Source organism: Cajanus cajan, chromosome 5 (assembly GCF_000230855.2).
Source record: "Cajanus cajan strain Asha chromosome 5, NIPB_CcT2T_4, whole genome shotgun sequence".
Classification (NCBI taxonomy): Eukaryota; Viridiplantae; Streptophyta; class Magnoliopsida; order Fabales; family Fabaceae; genus Cajanus; species Cajanus cajan.
Genome location: NC_138521.1, coordinates 56,157,560 through 56,171,917, shown reverse-complemented (window position 1 = coordinate 56,171,917; position 14,358 = coordinate 56,157,560). Strand labels below are relative to the sequence as shown.

Sequence of the window (14,358 nt, the reverse complement as noted above, 5' to 3'; positions counted from 1 at the left end):
ACCTAGATTCCCCTTCGTCCCCAGAAGAGTCAATGTTAACAACATCCAAATTAGCCATTACGTACCTGATGGTTGAGCTTGACCTATCGTTGATAATACTCAAAACGCTTCCAAACAACTTCGGCTCGGAGCAGCTAATGAATTTGCACGAAAGAGCCCTCACCTCCTTACACTTATTTATAGGCGTCTCTAATGAGCACCTGAAACGACACCCCCTCGTGCATACCGTTGGATCATCTAGATCCAACGGTTCAGGATACGCGACTCTTCGCATGCGTCATTAATGCCCAACGGACACAACCCTTCGCCTCCCGCCGCAACTTTGCATGCGTCATTAATGACCAACGATTATATCCCTTCGCTTCCCACCATAACTTCTCGCGTACGCCATCAAATGCCCAACGGTTACAACCTTTCATATCCCACCATCAGTTGTAACCCTTAGCTTCTTCTTCAAGACACCGACTGAAAAATCCTATTTTTATTTCATTAACCTTTCGCGTCGCTTCGCTCCTCAAAGGCTGGGGGGCTTGTGTACCGGAGAGACCGTATCGGTCACGTGGGCCAACACGTGCCATTTCGTCAGACACTCATGCATAGCCACGTACAAGCATCACCATCAACGTCGGCTCGGCATGAGGCCGAGAACCGACATCAGTCTAGTTAATGTCAATATGGACCATCATCACTCATCGAGTCGGCTCGGTCAAGTACCGTTCCGACATAGATCATACCGGAAGTATACAGGCTGCCGTATACGGACTAGACGGTTCGGTCATTTGCCGTTCCGACTAGTATTGAATAGCCGGCTCGGCCTCTTGCCGAAGGGTTAAACAAGTCATAACGGTAATCACAATTAAGAAAGGTAAGTACATGATTAAAGCCTAACGACCAATTAGTACCGTATTACCTAATTTGGTAAATATCTGAGAGGGCCCATCACGCTCAGGCCCATGTCAGATGCTATAAATAGGTCACACATAACAAGGTATGTCACTGTTCATTTATTACCCTAGAATATCGTACTTATCCTGACTTGAGCGTTGGAGTGCCTTTTGCAGGTACCTCCCCCCTCCGAAGAATCCATCTGAAGCTCTCGTTCGGTCCTCATATTCTCCTGAAGATTACGAGTGTACCCTCAGGCAGGTACAAGTATCATGTGCGACAATATAATTGTATGAAAACTGAAATATAGTTTATCCAGTGGCACGCTAAGGGAGAAAAATGCTAATCTATTAGTGAGTTTTGTATATCATCTTTATAACAAAAAGTTTAATGCTACTGCCCTATGGTACTACCTACCTCAGCAGGGCAGAATCTTGTGGAATTTGAGTAACCACTGATTCTGAAATGCCATAACTTTCCTTTAGAATACAACAAATTCTCATCACACAGGAACTCCCGAGAAAACCATTTCTCTATCATACGATCTACATCATGTACTACTACATCTGAAATATTCCCAGCTCTAGCCAGTACACTAGCAGTGTAAATGGACCCCATCCTGCCTGGTGAATCTGGTGAATCACCACTGGGTCCATCTACCACCATGACATCCCAATTCTTCTCATACACTTGTGACGGCAAATTTTTCATTGCAAGCTTGCATTTTGATTTTTGAAGGAATCTAGGATTTGGTACACATGCAGCTGGGTTCTGCCTTGCATGCTTGAGCAATTTGAAAGCTGCTTTTGCTGGCATGTTATACTCAAGTTTGTATATTTGAGTGTTGTTGGAGTTTATAACATTGTTTATTTTATCAGGGCCATCATCCAGAAAGATTGTGCTACCAGCTGCATTCATAGAAGAGAGGATAAGGTACTGGGGTTGAATCCCAAATATGAGGAGGTTGCATGGAGATTTAAGAGCAATGAGATCTGAAAGAACTTTGAATTCTTTCTCAGTCAGGGTGGTGGTGTTGTTGGGAGGTTTTCTAGGCTTCTCTGAGGATCCAGGTGCATGTGATGCAATTTTGTTGCAAGTGAACAAAGATGGAGAACAACTGTGTTGAGGAGATGGAGACAAAACAGATATCCCAGTGGAAAAAGGTGAGGTCTTGACATTGAGGCTCAAAAGTCTGAGGATTGATATGGTTGAAAGGATCAAAACAAGGATAGGGATGAGTTTCTTTTTGGTGAGGCTCATCCCCTTCATTCCTTGCCAATAGTTGTGAACACAAGGTTGATGAGTTGTAAGTGAAGGAGAAAATTGAACTAGAGGTGATAGGAGAGGACGAAAATGAAGTACATCTGGGGGCATCTTGTGTTTTTTTTTAATGCTCCTTTACTCTCTCCTTTGAGCAAACTGCTGTAACATTACATCCTTCTCATAGTGCTGTGACCTTTTGATGATAATAGTTGTTCTTATGTGGCCCTTTGCATCTTGTTGAGTAGGGGGGAAGGGATGCCTTTGCTTCTGTTACAAGTGTCACCTTTCTTTTCATCTAGCTACCTAATTGTTGCTGTTGCAGGGTGAGCTTGAGAAATTTAGCTACATGTGTCTCAATTATAAAGATATTTTTCTTTGAATCTTTTGTCTAGGTGCTGACATGCGTCCTTAAGTTTGGTTTGCCGTCAAATTTCCTTTTTGGATGCTTGTTTGGTGGTCTTGAGTAAGCTTTAAGATGGCTAGCGAGTTGTTGGTGAGTCTCTTTTAAATTTCAGTCCATATGACTCGAGAACTTTTATCCTTTCATACATTATGATTTGAGATTTGTGATGGTGGGCAATGATTGATTATTATTTTACATTTCCCCTTTCTGATGTTGATTTAAACTCAATGCTTAACTAGCCGATATCTTATGGAGAAGGTGGAAGGAAAAAGAAAGAATAATATTGATTTTATTGAGTTCCAAGCATAAACTTTCATTCCATAAACAGCATGTTATGTGTAGGAATAGTCAAATACTTAATACGATCACTTTATGCAACAAGTAGCTCAAGTCTGTGTTGTTATCAATCCACGATGTGAGAAATCATGTTAATTCTCAAATTGAAGATGGTACACAGGAATAAATAACAGCTTGGAGAAAACAAAGAAAAGGGCAAATTTAAAATTTCTAAAGAAATGATCGCAAAAAATCTCTTTATAGTCCTTTCCAAGGTGAGCTTCGTGGAAAACCCCAGAGGAAAAAAAAAAACACTATAGCACTAGACTGAGATAATATTTTGTATCCTCCAACCAGAATTATGGCACTTTGTAAATTCTTTTTGGGTACTAACACCAAAGTTTTAACCTGCTAACCAACGGACAGCAAACTACTTAAATTTCGTATCATTAGTTTATTAATAAGTTACGAACTCTATCTTCCAAACCTATTTTCTAAAAGAAATTAATTACCGTTAATGAACTCATAAATGATTAGTTAAAATTTATTATCGGTTTAATTACCTTTTGATTGATATAATTTCATGAAATTTATCTGTTTATCTATATAGTTAAAAATATTTTATTTTAATTTTTACATATTTTGTTTCTTTTTTCTCTATTTTAGTCCATCTTGTCTACTTCTACATGATGAAAAGAGAAATTTTATGAAACTATATTGACTAAAGAAACCAAAACGTTGTACATGTAGGACTAAAATGAAATATTTTTAATTATAAAATTAAAGAGTAAAATTCATGAAATTATAGAAATCAAAATTGTAATTAAACATTTATTATTTTCTTTTAAATTGTAACAAGATATCCTAAAATATTTTATTGATAAGTTTGCTTAAAAAAAAACTAAAAATAACATAGAATAGACATTTGAGCTAGAGCAGCCTGGAACCTCAACATTTCACGTTCATTGAATTATGCAGTATCCACTCATTTGTTTTATTTTGATGCCTGTTTGTTTGTACTATTAAATATAGAAGTTAGCATCTCTAAACGGCCTAATCCCCTTTGTCTGACTTAATATATATTAGTATGGTGTGCAAGTTTTTGTGTTTTTTAATAATTGAGATACATTGTCATTGGTCTATTCTGAAGTGAGAAAGACGGACATACCCCTAATAGTAACATATTACATTGCCGGAAAATAAATACCCCTCTTTGTGGATTGTGCGCGCAACATTTAGCGTGAGACCTGGAATATTTTAATAACTTTCCCTTCCAATTTTCAATTCAACATTATGCACCTCTAAAATGATATCACAAAATCATAACACTATTATTGGCTTTCCTTTGGGGCAGTCTCAAATGATTTCTATTTCTATTACATTATAGTCTTCTTAGCAAGTATACAAGTGGTATTACTAAATTTAGGTAAAATTTAAAAATATCTTTTTAAAATTATAACAAAAGCATGTAAATAATTAGTTTAAGATAAATAAATGTATACAATATTTACAATTATAAAAAAAATAATATACACAATTTATTTAAATGAGGAAAAAAAAAAGAATTTTATAGTATCTTTTTTTAAGAGAGAGTGATCAAGAGATTATGCCACTTATAAGAAAGTGTGGTGTAAGTTATATAGAGAGAGGGTGAATTGTTTAAAAGTTTGTGAAGAATCTTATCATGAAATCTGAAATTTAATTAAGAAAAATAAGAATCGAGTTGATAAATAGGGAATTAATTAAACAAATTAAGAAAACACTAGAAAAACAAAATTGTACTTACTAATAAAATCTGTCAAATGTTAATATTACCTTTTAAATATAGTATTTGTGTAATGAAAATTAAATTTTAATATAGACTTTTAAGGTTGTATTGCTGTAAAATAAAAAGTTATATATCGTATCACATTAATGTTTAATGTGTTGTCATATATTGATATTCTATAATCTATGCCAACAAAGTTGTTTGTTAGTATAATATATCATATTATTAATATAAATGCATGGTATTTATAGTAACAGTTTAATTTTTGTCAGACAAAAACCGAATAAAGACTAATCAAGTACACGCTTTAAGAATCCTAGATATATTATGTCATTCTTACGACTCTAATTTATTATACAGGGATAGATTATTACCAAAATTTGGTGTTATTGCCAAAAACGGCACTTTTTCATATAATCTTCTTTGTATTTCTTACAAGTTAATGAGTGGTTCTTTTTTACTTCTTTAATTCATACTCCCAGCAAGTAGCATTTTTTTTACTGTTTTAATTTCATAGGAAGTATCATTTCTAGACAACTATTTAAATAGTGATAATGATTGTACTGCTGAATTGAAACTCTGGAATCTGAATTAGCTTTTTGTTGACGTTGATTTCGTTATGCATGCAGTTTTTACAACTCCACTCAGGTTTCATCTAAGGTAGGTATTGTTAACTAACAAACTTTGCCAGTAATTAAGGAAAATCAAAACAGTAACTCTGATCTAATGCTTAGCAAAAAGATTCAGTGACACAGTTTCCTTGGAATCACTCATGAGATGATGCCATGGCTCTGTTGACATTCCTTCATTAATGTCAAATGGTCATTTTCCATCCAGAATATAAAATTCCCAGAGTGACGTTACAGAACCAATTAACAAAACAGTGATGCCGTTGCCATTGGAAAGCCTCACCTAAAAACTCTCACTCTTTATCTCAATTAATAGATTAGGAATCAAAGTTAGGTTGAAATTTTAATTAAGGCCTTGTTTGAAAACCTATTCAACAATAGGTACAAAAGTATAGTTTCGGAGAATACTTTGCTAACCATGCTTATAGCAATAGAAGATGCCACCAGTTCATCATTAACTACTATCCTAGGGTGTTGCTATTGTCCTTGTCGGCTCAATCATTTTCTTTTAATTTGTTTAATATTTGATCATTAGATTCACATCTTCAACAAGAAATGTCATCTTAGTAAGTTTGTCTGGACCAGGTCCTCCTTTCACATATGCTTGTTTTCTTCATCTTTTTCCCCTCAGTCTTAATTTTGCTGGTGGAATCTTTTTGTGTCCGTTCTAATTAGTAGGATTCACTACCTTAAACAGGTTCTCAATTAGATTAATTGCCTTCATGATTCTGGCTTTTTATGGGTGTTGTTTGTCCAATTTTGCTAGGGAAAGAAATTGAAGTGCTCTTTTGACAGCTTTTTATACATATGGATATGTGTTTTCTTTGCCATCTTTTTACCTAATTAAGTTTCTCCCTGGTGTTGGACACTGCAAAAAAAAACAATATTTTGCTTCTTTAAGTGGTGAAAAATACTACCATGGGAACAAACAGTGAGGAGCATGGAGGATCTGGGGTAAAGTGATCAAAATTCAAAGCTGTATTCAGTTCATGTTTCTTGTCAATTACTTACTGATTTTATTTCAACTTTAAAAGCTTGATCACTTCTATACCTATGTCAGGTAACATATCAGGAAATGGGAGAAGATGAAGTGAAGGACATTCGAAATGTTCCAGTAGGACCTATACACAAATTAATAGCAGAGAATACCAAGTCGAACAGTATGGTTATAAAGGTAACTAGCAAAGTCTCAGTTTCCTCGTACAGACATATAATGTTGTATGTTCCGTTGAAACTTAACCAATGGACTTATTAATTGTTACCAAAACAGAAACCACATGTGGTGATTCCTCCTCATATCATAGCAGAAGCCATATCAACGATCCGTGATATTGACATTAGATGGTCAGGTCCAATAACACAGAAAGAAATGGAATATGTTGAACAGTATGTACTTGCAAAGTACCCTGAATATGCAGGCCTAATTGAAGGAGATGGGAATGGCATAGACTTGTCTAGCTTTATTATCAATGAGGAGCCTTCAGAACCCTTGTCAGAAGATAGGAAAAAGTCACCAAGAGGGGCCTTTAAAGAACCTTTGTTTGGCAATAATCTCCCTGAAATGGATAGGACCCAGTTGGAGCCATCAAGACTACTAGACATTCTCAACAAAAAATCCTCCTTTCCAGGAAGTTTCATCTCAATCCCAGAAATCCAAGCCCAAAATAAGGTTTTGAAGCATTGTGGGTTGCCTGATAATGATGAATACCTTGTTCTCTTCACTCCAAGTTACAAGGATGCAATGATGTTGGTGGGGGAAAGCTACCCTTTTGTTAAGGGAAACTACTACATGACAATTCTTGGTGAAGAGGAAGACTATATCAGGGAATTTGCTTCTTTTAAGGAGTCCAAGGTGATTGTGGCACCCAAGAGTTGGCTGGATTTGAGGATAAGAGGGTCTCAACTTAGCCAAAATTTTAGGAGGAAGTGTAAGGTGAGCTTGAAGGGCTTATTTGCCTATGCAGCAGATGTGAATGGAACAAACCACTGGATCTCAGAGGCTCATAGAAACTACTGGCATGTTCTGCTTGATGCCTCTGCATTGGTTGTGGGAAAGGACAAGCTGTATCTTGGCCTCCACAGGCCTGACTTCTTAGTCTGTTGTCTTGATAACACTCATTCCAATCCTTCAAGAATCACTTGCCTCTTGGTGAGAAAGAAATCTTTTGACACCTCCACTGCTTCGTCTCAGGTCAATGGATGAGTGAGAATGAGTATTTGTTTGATATTCAGATAAAATTTGAATTGCGTAGCAATTAACAATGTCTTAATTTGTATCATGTACTCGGTTTAACCGTGAATTTTCCTGGCGTACTTTGTAGATTGAATAAAAGATTTAACACATTCATAGAGAAAACCACTCAGATGTAATATCAGTATATGTATTCCTCATCATTTGGGTGGTTTATATTTGTTGATGTTGGGATCCTTGTTTGGTTTTTGTGGCCATATCATTTTTCTATAACAGTTAATCTGTTTTAAAGAAATTTTATGCCTTATTATTTATCTTGTCGGGAAGTACTCAAATAGTCAAAACATGCGGTTTTTAACTGACTAAAGACTGATTTAATTACCACCATGAATATTTATCATCTTTAAAAAAAATTGAAGATTGAGTAGGGAAAGGAGATAAGATGACTCGGCGGTAGATCAAATATCTGACAACATATTTACACAATTACACCCTAATTTTTATTGGAAAACACAGGAATGTCTCAGGTTGTATTATAATCTCAGATTATAACACGACGAAACTAAGAAAAAATTCCTCTTTTATGTAACTTAAAATGGATACTAAATAAAAAATGAGAACAATAAACAGAAGTGATAACGCAATAGAATTTTAAAATAAACCTATGTGAGAAAGAAAAACATTGACCCACAACTTTTGCTACAAAAAAAAAAAAAAAAAAACCAACAAAAATTTAATTATGAAAACAATATAAAATCTTTTTGCAATTTACCTAAAAATACAAATTTAAGAGTTCATATTGCTCAACATATTTTATTTTATTTTATTGCTGAAAGTAAAATATCCTACAATTGAAATTACGAGACTAATCTCTCAAGAAAATAAAATACCAATTAAGGGACAACTCCCCCCAAAAAGTGTGTTGCTCTATTCATCTAGTCAATGATCAAACTACAAGTCTACAATCGTGCCATCAATATCAGACAGATGAACGCAAAAATATAATTCGAACTTCTGAACTGTCGTGATTCAGCAAAAACAGGAGCCGCCAACTTTTAATGAACATATACACCCAGTTCTCCCTCGGATTCAGCTTGCAAACAGCCATTGACTATTTGGTCTCATTCTTCAGCACTAGAATCAGCAACCTATCGAGCTTGTGGTAAATAACCAGCAACTGTGACAGCCTCAATTTGAATTCAGAAAATGACAGTGCCAAAAGGAGGCAAGTTGAATTGACCATTCTCAAACGTACACCGAGACACACTCGGGAGTTTATACAACAAAACAGTATATCCACAAAGATCAATAATGATGAGTGATGACAAAGATTTAAAAAAATGACAACCAACTTGCCTAGAGATAATTATTTCCGGTATACAATGAGCAGATATACATTACCAGTAAGAAGCCACCATAATGAAGAATAATCAAACAACTACCACTAAGACGATAAACGAGTAGGCAGCAGCAGCAACTACAATAAAGGCATATTGAAGTATATTAACAAATTGTGCTTATCGTACTGTGAACCAAAATATATGCAATTTTCCCAACATGGCTACTAGAAACTTTTCCGGCATTTTTAGACTTCATCTTGAGCATGACTGGTACTTTTCAAGATGTTATACTTGCACAGGGGGCAAGTAGCATTGATATACAGCCATTTGTCCACACAGGCACAGTGAAAATGATGGCCACAAGGAAGTTGTCTAAGTTCAACCCCGTCATCATAAGCAGAAAGGCAGATGCAACATTCCTACAGTTTGCCACAAAAAAAAAAAAAAAAGTATTTTTAGATTAGCAACACCAAAGAGGGTGCAACCAGTTTTCTCAAACAATCGAATTATCATATAAACATTATCTCTCATTTTCTTGAAACATTTTTTCAAATTCCTTCCAATGTAAAATTTGATTGAGAAAAAAGACCAAGAAAAAAGGGGAGATGGAAAGCTGTCAATCATACAAAAATATATGCATAATGCATTCTCCAATGTGGGAATGTGTTCAAAACACAGCTCTGTGCTATAGCTTATAACAAAGCCAGTGTTTGAAACAAAATGGATTTTCCTTTGAAATATATTGAACATAACAAAAATGTACAGCATACCGCATCCTCATCAGAAAGAACATGTTCAATGGGAGAATCAGCATTGCATTCAGTCATTATTCCTCCAGAAGTTTCTTGTGTATTCCCAGCAAGTTTCTCGATAGATTCAGTTCTCTGGAACTTAAATTTTGACAACTGCTCAATGTCTTCTTTCGATGCCCCTTCCTGCTTTTTTTTTTTACATCCCCATTCCCCAACAAATGAGAAAGGCATTAAGGCAAAGAACAGTACAATTAATACATTACAACAAATATCTCACAGTTAAATACTCTTGAGCTGCAAGACATTGTCATCATGTTCATTCAAACACTCAAAAATCAGTAATATATTCACAATGCACCAAGTTGTAGGAAAGCAAATCATGACATTTTACTCCTCAGTCACAAATACTTGAAGGTCAACAAAGTGAAACTGAATGAAGCACATAAATCTCAGGATAAAATAAGTTATCTCTAAACAAAACAATATAGGACATTTCATTTCGTCATAAGAAGTATATCATGCTATAATTCACCTCATCTTCAACCTTGAAAAATCCAAAAGACACATTCATTAACAGTCTCCATTTATGCTCCCAATAAAGCAACCTCAAGAACTTAACCTTTTACTCATCACAGTTGATCAAGCCACCTTTCATATCATGCATATGCAAATGTCTCAAAATTAGTTACACCACACTAAAAGTCAGTTTCTTCTTTTGCATAGCAAGTTTTAGAGATCATAATTTGTCTCATACTTCACATATTAAACATTAATTCACAACCAAGAAACAGTACCATCTTCATAAGCCACACAGCAGAACCAGTTAAATTGCTTCAATAGTTGCCCAGTTTATTTTACGACAGCAAAACATTCCCTTTTATCATATTTACTTTACGGCAGTATAAGTCAAATTCCTTCATAGTTGCTAGTTTAATTTGAATTTATGTAACAAAGTATCAAATAGTTTTTAAACTTTGCAAAAATCTGTAGACTTGATCTATTCAATAAATATTTTTAATTTAATGATCGAATCGTTGAAATTTAACATCTATCTTGAGTTATCAAGTATAATAACTCTACCAAAAATTACTTTTAAACTGATCCCCACCAATATATATGTGTGGGTGTGGGTAGGTGGGTGACTAGAAGATCAAGTTGGAGACAATTGAGACTATCAGTGCTTCTGGTCTGCTACACATGCCAGCTCACTCAGAATGTCACAAACAGCATTACCAAGCTCAAGAAACTATGGTTTATTTTAGGTTGTTCCCCTTCAACAGTAGAATGAATGTAATACTTCCTTTGTAACAATTCATATGATTGACATAATACAAGATACAATTGATCAATCCTCAAATTTCCCAATCATTTCATTTATAATTTCTGCTCAAAATCTTATATTCTTAAGGATCCTATTAAAATCACACCACAACAAGCAACAGAAAATTTTAAATTTCACATATTTAGTTTTGCAGGTGCAGGACAATTTTTTCCTTCACATCCAACTTCATCTGATAAACAAAAATAGATCATAGAAACTAGCATATTTATCTCTATACCAAATAGCAATTCTACATCTATTCTATTTCATTCATCAAATTCATTTAGCCTCAAATAAACTAAAAACATAATATTTAGAGCCATAAACTTTATCAATTAAGACTCGGTAAATGCTGCCAGGTAGAGTCAAATTTCTAAGGAAATCAACACTTACTTGAGGCACTAGATTCACACATCCATACCAACTCAAACAAGAACCAGTAATGACAACATGATTTACCTGGTCTGCAACAGCATACAGGAGTGCAATGATACATGGTAGACAACAGCAAACAGCAATACCAATGATGCATGCCAGTGCAATACAGAAAACCACAAAGAAAACATCAAAACCCAGGAAGACTATACATAACCTGCAAAGCAAGTAGAATTTGTCAAAGGTAATCAAACCAAATAACTGTACATTTCCCAAAAGGAAAATAAGTTTAATAATAGATATATGAACAAGTTGAATGCACACATGTGTCAAATAGAGAGAAAGAACAAACCAGTAAAGCATAGGAGACTCTTGGACCAAAGCTTGACTATCAGCTGATACCCAATAGAATCCAACAACCCACCAAATAAATGAAAACATTGTGTTGGCTGATTCCAAATGTTTTGCCATACTGCTTTGGAAAGAAGACAAACACAAAAATCAATAATTTATGGTACTAATTTCACAAGATAATAAATAATGGACATCGTGTATTCTTGTTTCAACCCTCAGGCCACAACTCCATTAGCATAAACACAAACTTAAAGTATCTTCTTCTATCTATAAAATGACAGATAATTAGAAACTGTCTTATTAATTCAAGTTGGGAAGTTAATTCATAACAGGAAAAAAATATCACATTAAAAAGTTATTAATCTTAAACAAAGGTTACATACCCTTTTTGGAAATTAAATCAGGGCAGTAAAGCATTTTTCCCAGATCATCCAGTATTTAAAATTATACACTTAGTCACCATCCCAATTGTCGTTCAAAAATCAAGTATTAATAATCTATCAGTACATAGACGATAAGCCTGCGAATTCACACCCATGCTTTGAGAGATTGAATAAAAATATCTAATATCTGATAACGGATGAGAACCTTACAATCTCATCCTACGATCTAAGTCAAGTTACAACATCACTTTCAGTCACTCAAAGCAATTTGAAAGATAGTTTGAGATCGAAAGGACTAAAGTCTAAAAGGATTACAAGTTTGAAAATTAAAGCATTTGACATATTGTTAACTGACATCTTTTTTTTTTCTTTTTAACTAAACAATTGAGAAACCAAAAGTCTCCATGTGCATTCTCTGAATTATGGACTGAAGGTCTACCAAAGTTTTTCAACCACGGCTATTTTTCAGTAATGGGACTTGAAGCACAAAGAACTTGTTTGGATACAAGTTAGAAGCAATTTTGGGAATTTCTACATTTAAGAGAGTTTCTAAGTTTGTATCCAAACAGACTCAAAGTGTGTGCAGGTACCCAAACATATCACATGCACATCCCAAAAATACAGTCAAAAACTGTGCATGTAATAAAACTTCAATTAGTTCAACGAACATCTATTACATCACAGGAAAAACTATAAAAGCACGCAGGTTCCTTAAATTCACTCAAACCGCAATGAAGCAAACTCAGTTCTTCATAGTCGAGCGCTATCGTAATAAACACAACTAAAACGGGAAAGCACGCATGCATCCAGGGTCTTTCCGGATGAGTGACGAGGCTTTTAATGCCATTCAAGTGTCTCACCAAATTTGGGACAGCTGGAAGTAATCACGAAGGAACACTAGAATATGTAGATATGGGGAATGGATCAAAACTGTCAAAACTGTAGGTAGAAGGTATTGGGCTTCACGAGTATTTGATTACCACCATTGACAATTATTGACAATTTAATTGGTTAGCTAGTAATATAGTTATCTTACTATATTATATCTAACCAAAATCTTTGTAAACAGGGTTAATGGCACCCCTAGTGTCTTAATTAATATTAATTCATATTTGCTGTTTCAAAAAAAAAAAAACGGGAAAGCACTCATAAATTAAATTCAAAGTGCAAACGACAGCGTCGTTTTTACCTCACGCCATCGTCCTCGAACTGCGCCAACGACACGTACTGTCCAGAGCCGTCCAACGAAGCGGAACTCAAAACCCCGGTGCCGGCGATCGAAGCGGCCGCGCCGGACTGCTCCCGGCGGCGCTGGCGCCTCTGGTACTCGACGAGGACGCACGCGACGTGGAGAACGCACTGCAGAGCGTAGCCTACAATCCACAACCTGAGAGGCATGTTCGGGTTCTCGTTGCGGCTGAGAACCATGACCGTGGCGGCGGCGACGACGAAGGCGAAGTTCCAGAGAACGTCCAAGACCACGACGGGCTTCGAATAGGCCCAATCGCTCTGCCGCTCCTCCAGTTGCTCCGCCGCCGCCTCCCTCACCACCATAGAGGGCTCGCGCATCAGCCTCCGCCCGCTCGCCTGCCGCAGAAAGCGCGCCGCCTCGCGCAGGCTCGGGCGGCGGAGGAGGCGGCGGCCGGAGGTGGAGTCGTCGGAGGAAGTCCCGATGAACGGCGTCGGATCGGCGGCGTCCTCGGAAGAACGGTTCGGGGACCTTGCTGTGGCCATGTGTGAGTGCTTTAGAACATCTGAATCTGAATCTGAATCTAGCTTCCGACACTGATGGAAAATAAGAAGAAGAAGAAGAAGAAGGTATTCGAAATCGAGGGATTGTCTGAAATCGGAGATTGAGATGATGATTGTGGTTGCGTTTTTTTGGGTTGGACACTGTCGATGTCGACGTTTCGAGACGGTGCCGTTTTGGGGTTTTCTTTTTCTCTTTGGTTATCGAACGCGCATTGGGTTCTTTTTTTCCCCGCTAAAACCAAAGGGAACTGTAGTACGTTGTGCTTTTTATTTTTATTTTTTTCTTCTTTTCTTTCTTTTTTACCGGGGAATTTCTTGAAACTTGTGTACTCTGAAGTCGCAAATGTCGGCTGGTATTTATTTATTTATTATTTATTAATAATGAATAATGAATAATGAATAATGAATATACGTAGATGATATTCACTTCACGAGTTTTCTTTGTTCAAAGCTTGCTCCCATCACGCATGACGCTCTTCTATGTTCGTCTACAACTTTCTCTAATCATCATACCCTTGATCCAACACTACGTTTCGTGAAAGGTATTTAACCGTAACAATCGCTTTTAACTTTTAACTCAATTGTTACGTAAATCATCTTGATGTTAGTAAGAGCGTCGTGTAATTAATTAATGACGTGTTTAGAATCGTGAAAATAAATTATTTT

The 14,358-nt window shown here is 36.1% G+C and overlaps 3 protein-coding genes across 5 annotated transcripts; 1 reads left to right on the top strand and 2 right to left on the bottom strand.

Moving 5' to 3' along the window:
• Positions 1-1,278: 1,278 nt before the first annotated feature.
• LOC145958096 (glucuronoxylan 4-O-methyltransferase-like protein (DUF579)) lies at positions 1,279-2,259 on the bottom strand. The gene has a single exon (XM_083074566.1). It carries the CDS (start codon positions 2,257-2,259, stop codon positions 1,279-1,281), a length of 981 nt encoding a protein of 326 aa, XP_082930692.1.
• Positions 2,260-5,042: 2,783 nt separating this feature from the next.
• On the top strand, positions 5,043-7,580 carry LOC109809570 (uncharacterized). 2 transcript variants are annotated; one of them, XM_083075428.1, is made up of 4 exons: positions 5,043-5,790; positions 5,991-6,178; positions 6,285-6,398; positions 6,495-7,580. In XM_083075428.1, exons 2-4 carry the CDS (start codon positions 6,143-6,145, stop codon positions 7,425-7,427), a joined length of 1,083 nt encoding a protein of 360 aa, XP_082931554.1. In that variant the 5' UTR covers positions 5,043-5,790; positions 5,991-6,142; the 3' UTR covers positions 7,428-7,580. The 2 variants fall into 2 exon arrangements, with proteins under 2 accessions (XP_082931554.1, XP_082931553.1); XM_083075427.1 differs by having other exon boundaries at positions 5,043-6,178.
• A 634-nt stretch (positions 7,581-8,214) lies between these two features.
• LOC109807844 (E3 ubiquitin-protein ligase At4g11680) lies at positions 8,215-13,948 on the bottom strand. Of its 2 annotated transcripts, none has more exons than XM_020370511.3 (5): positions 13,130-13,948; positions 11,556-11,678; positions 11,288-11,420; positions 9,526-9,690; positions 8,215-9,174 (listed from the first exon to the last, which is right to left on the bottom strand). In XM_020370511.3, exons 1-5 carry the CDS (start codon positions 13,672-13,674, stop codon positions 9,001-9,003), a joined length of 1,140 nt encoding a protein of 379 aa, XP_020226100.1. In that variant the 5' UTR covers positions 13,675-13,948; the 3' UTR covers positions 8,215-9,000. The 2 variants fall into 2 exon arrangements, with proteins under 2 accessions (XP_020226100.1, XP_020226101.1); XM_020370512.3 differs by having other exon boundaries at positions 11,556-11,675; positions 13,130-13,946.
• Positions 13,949-14,358: the final 410 nt, after the last annotated feature.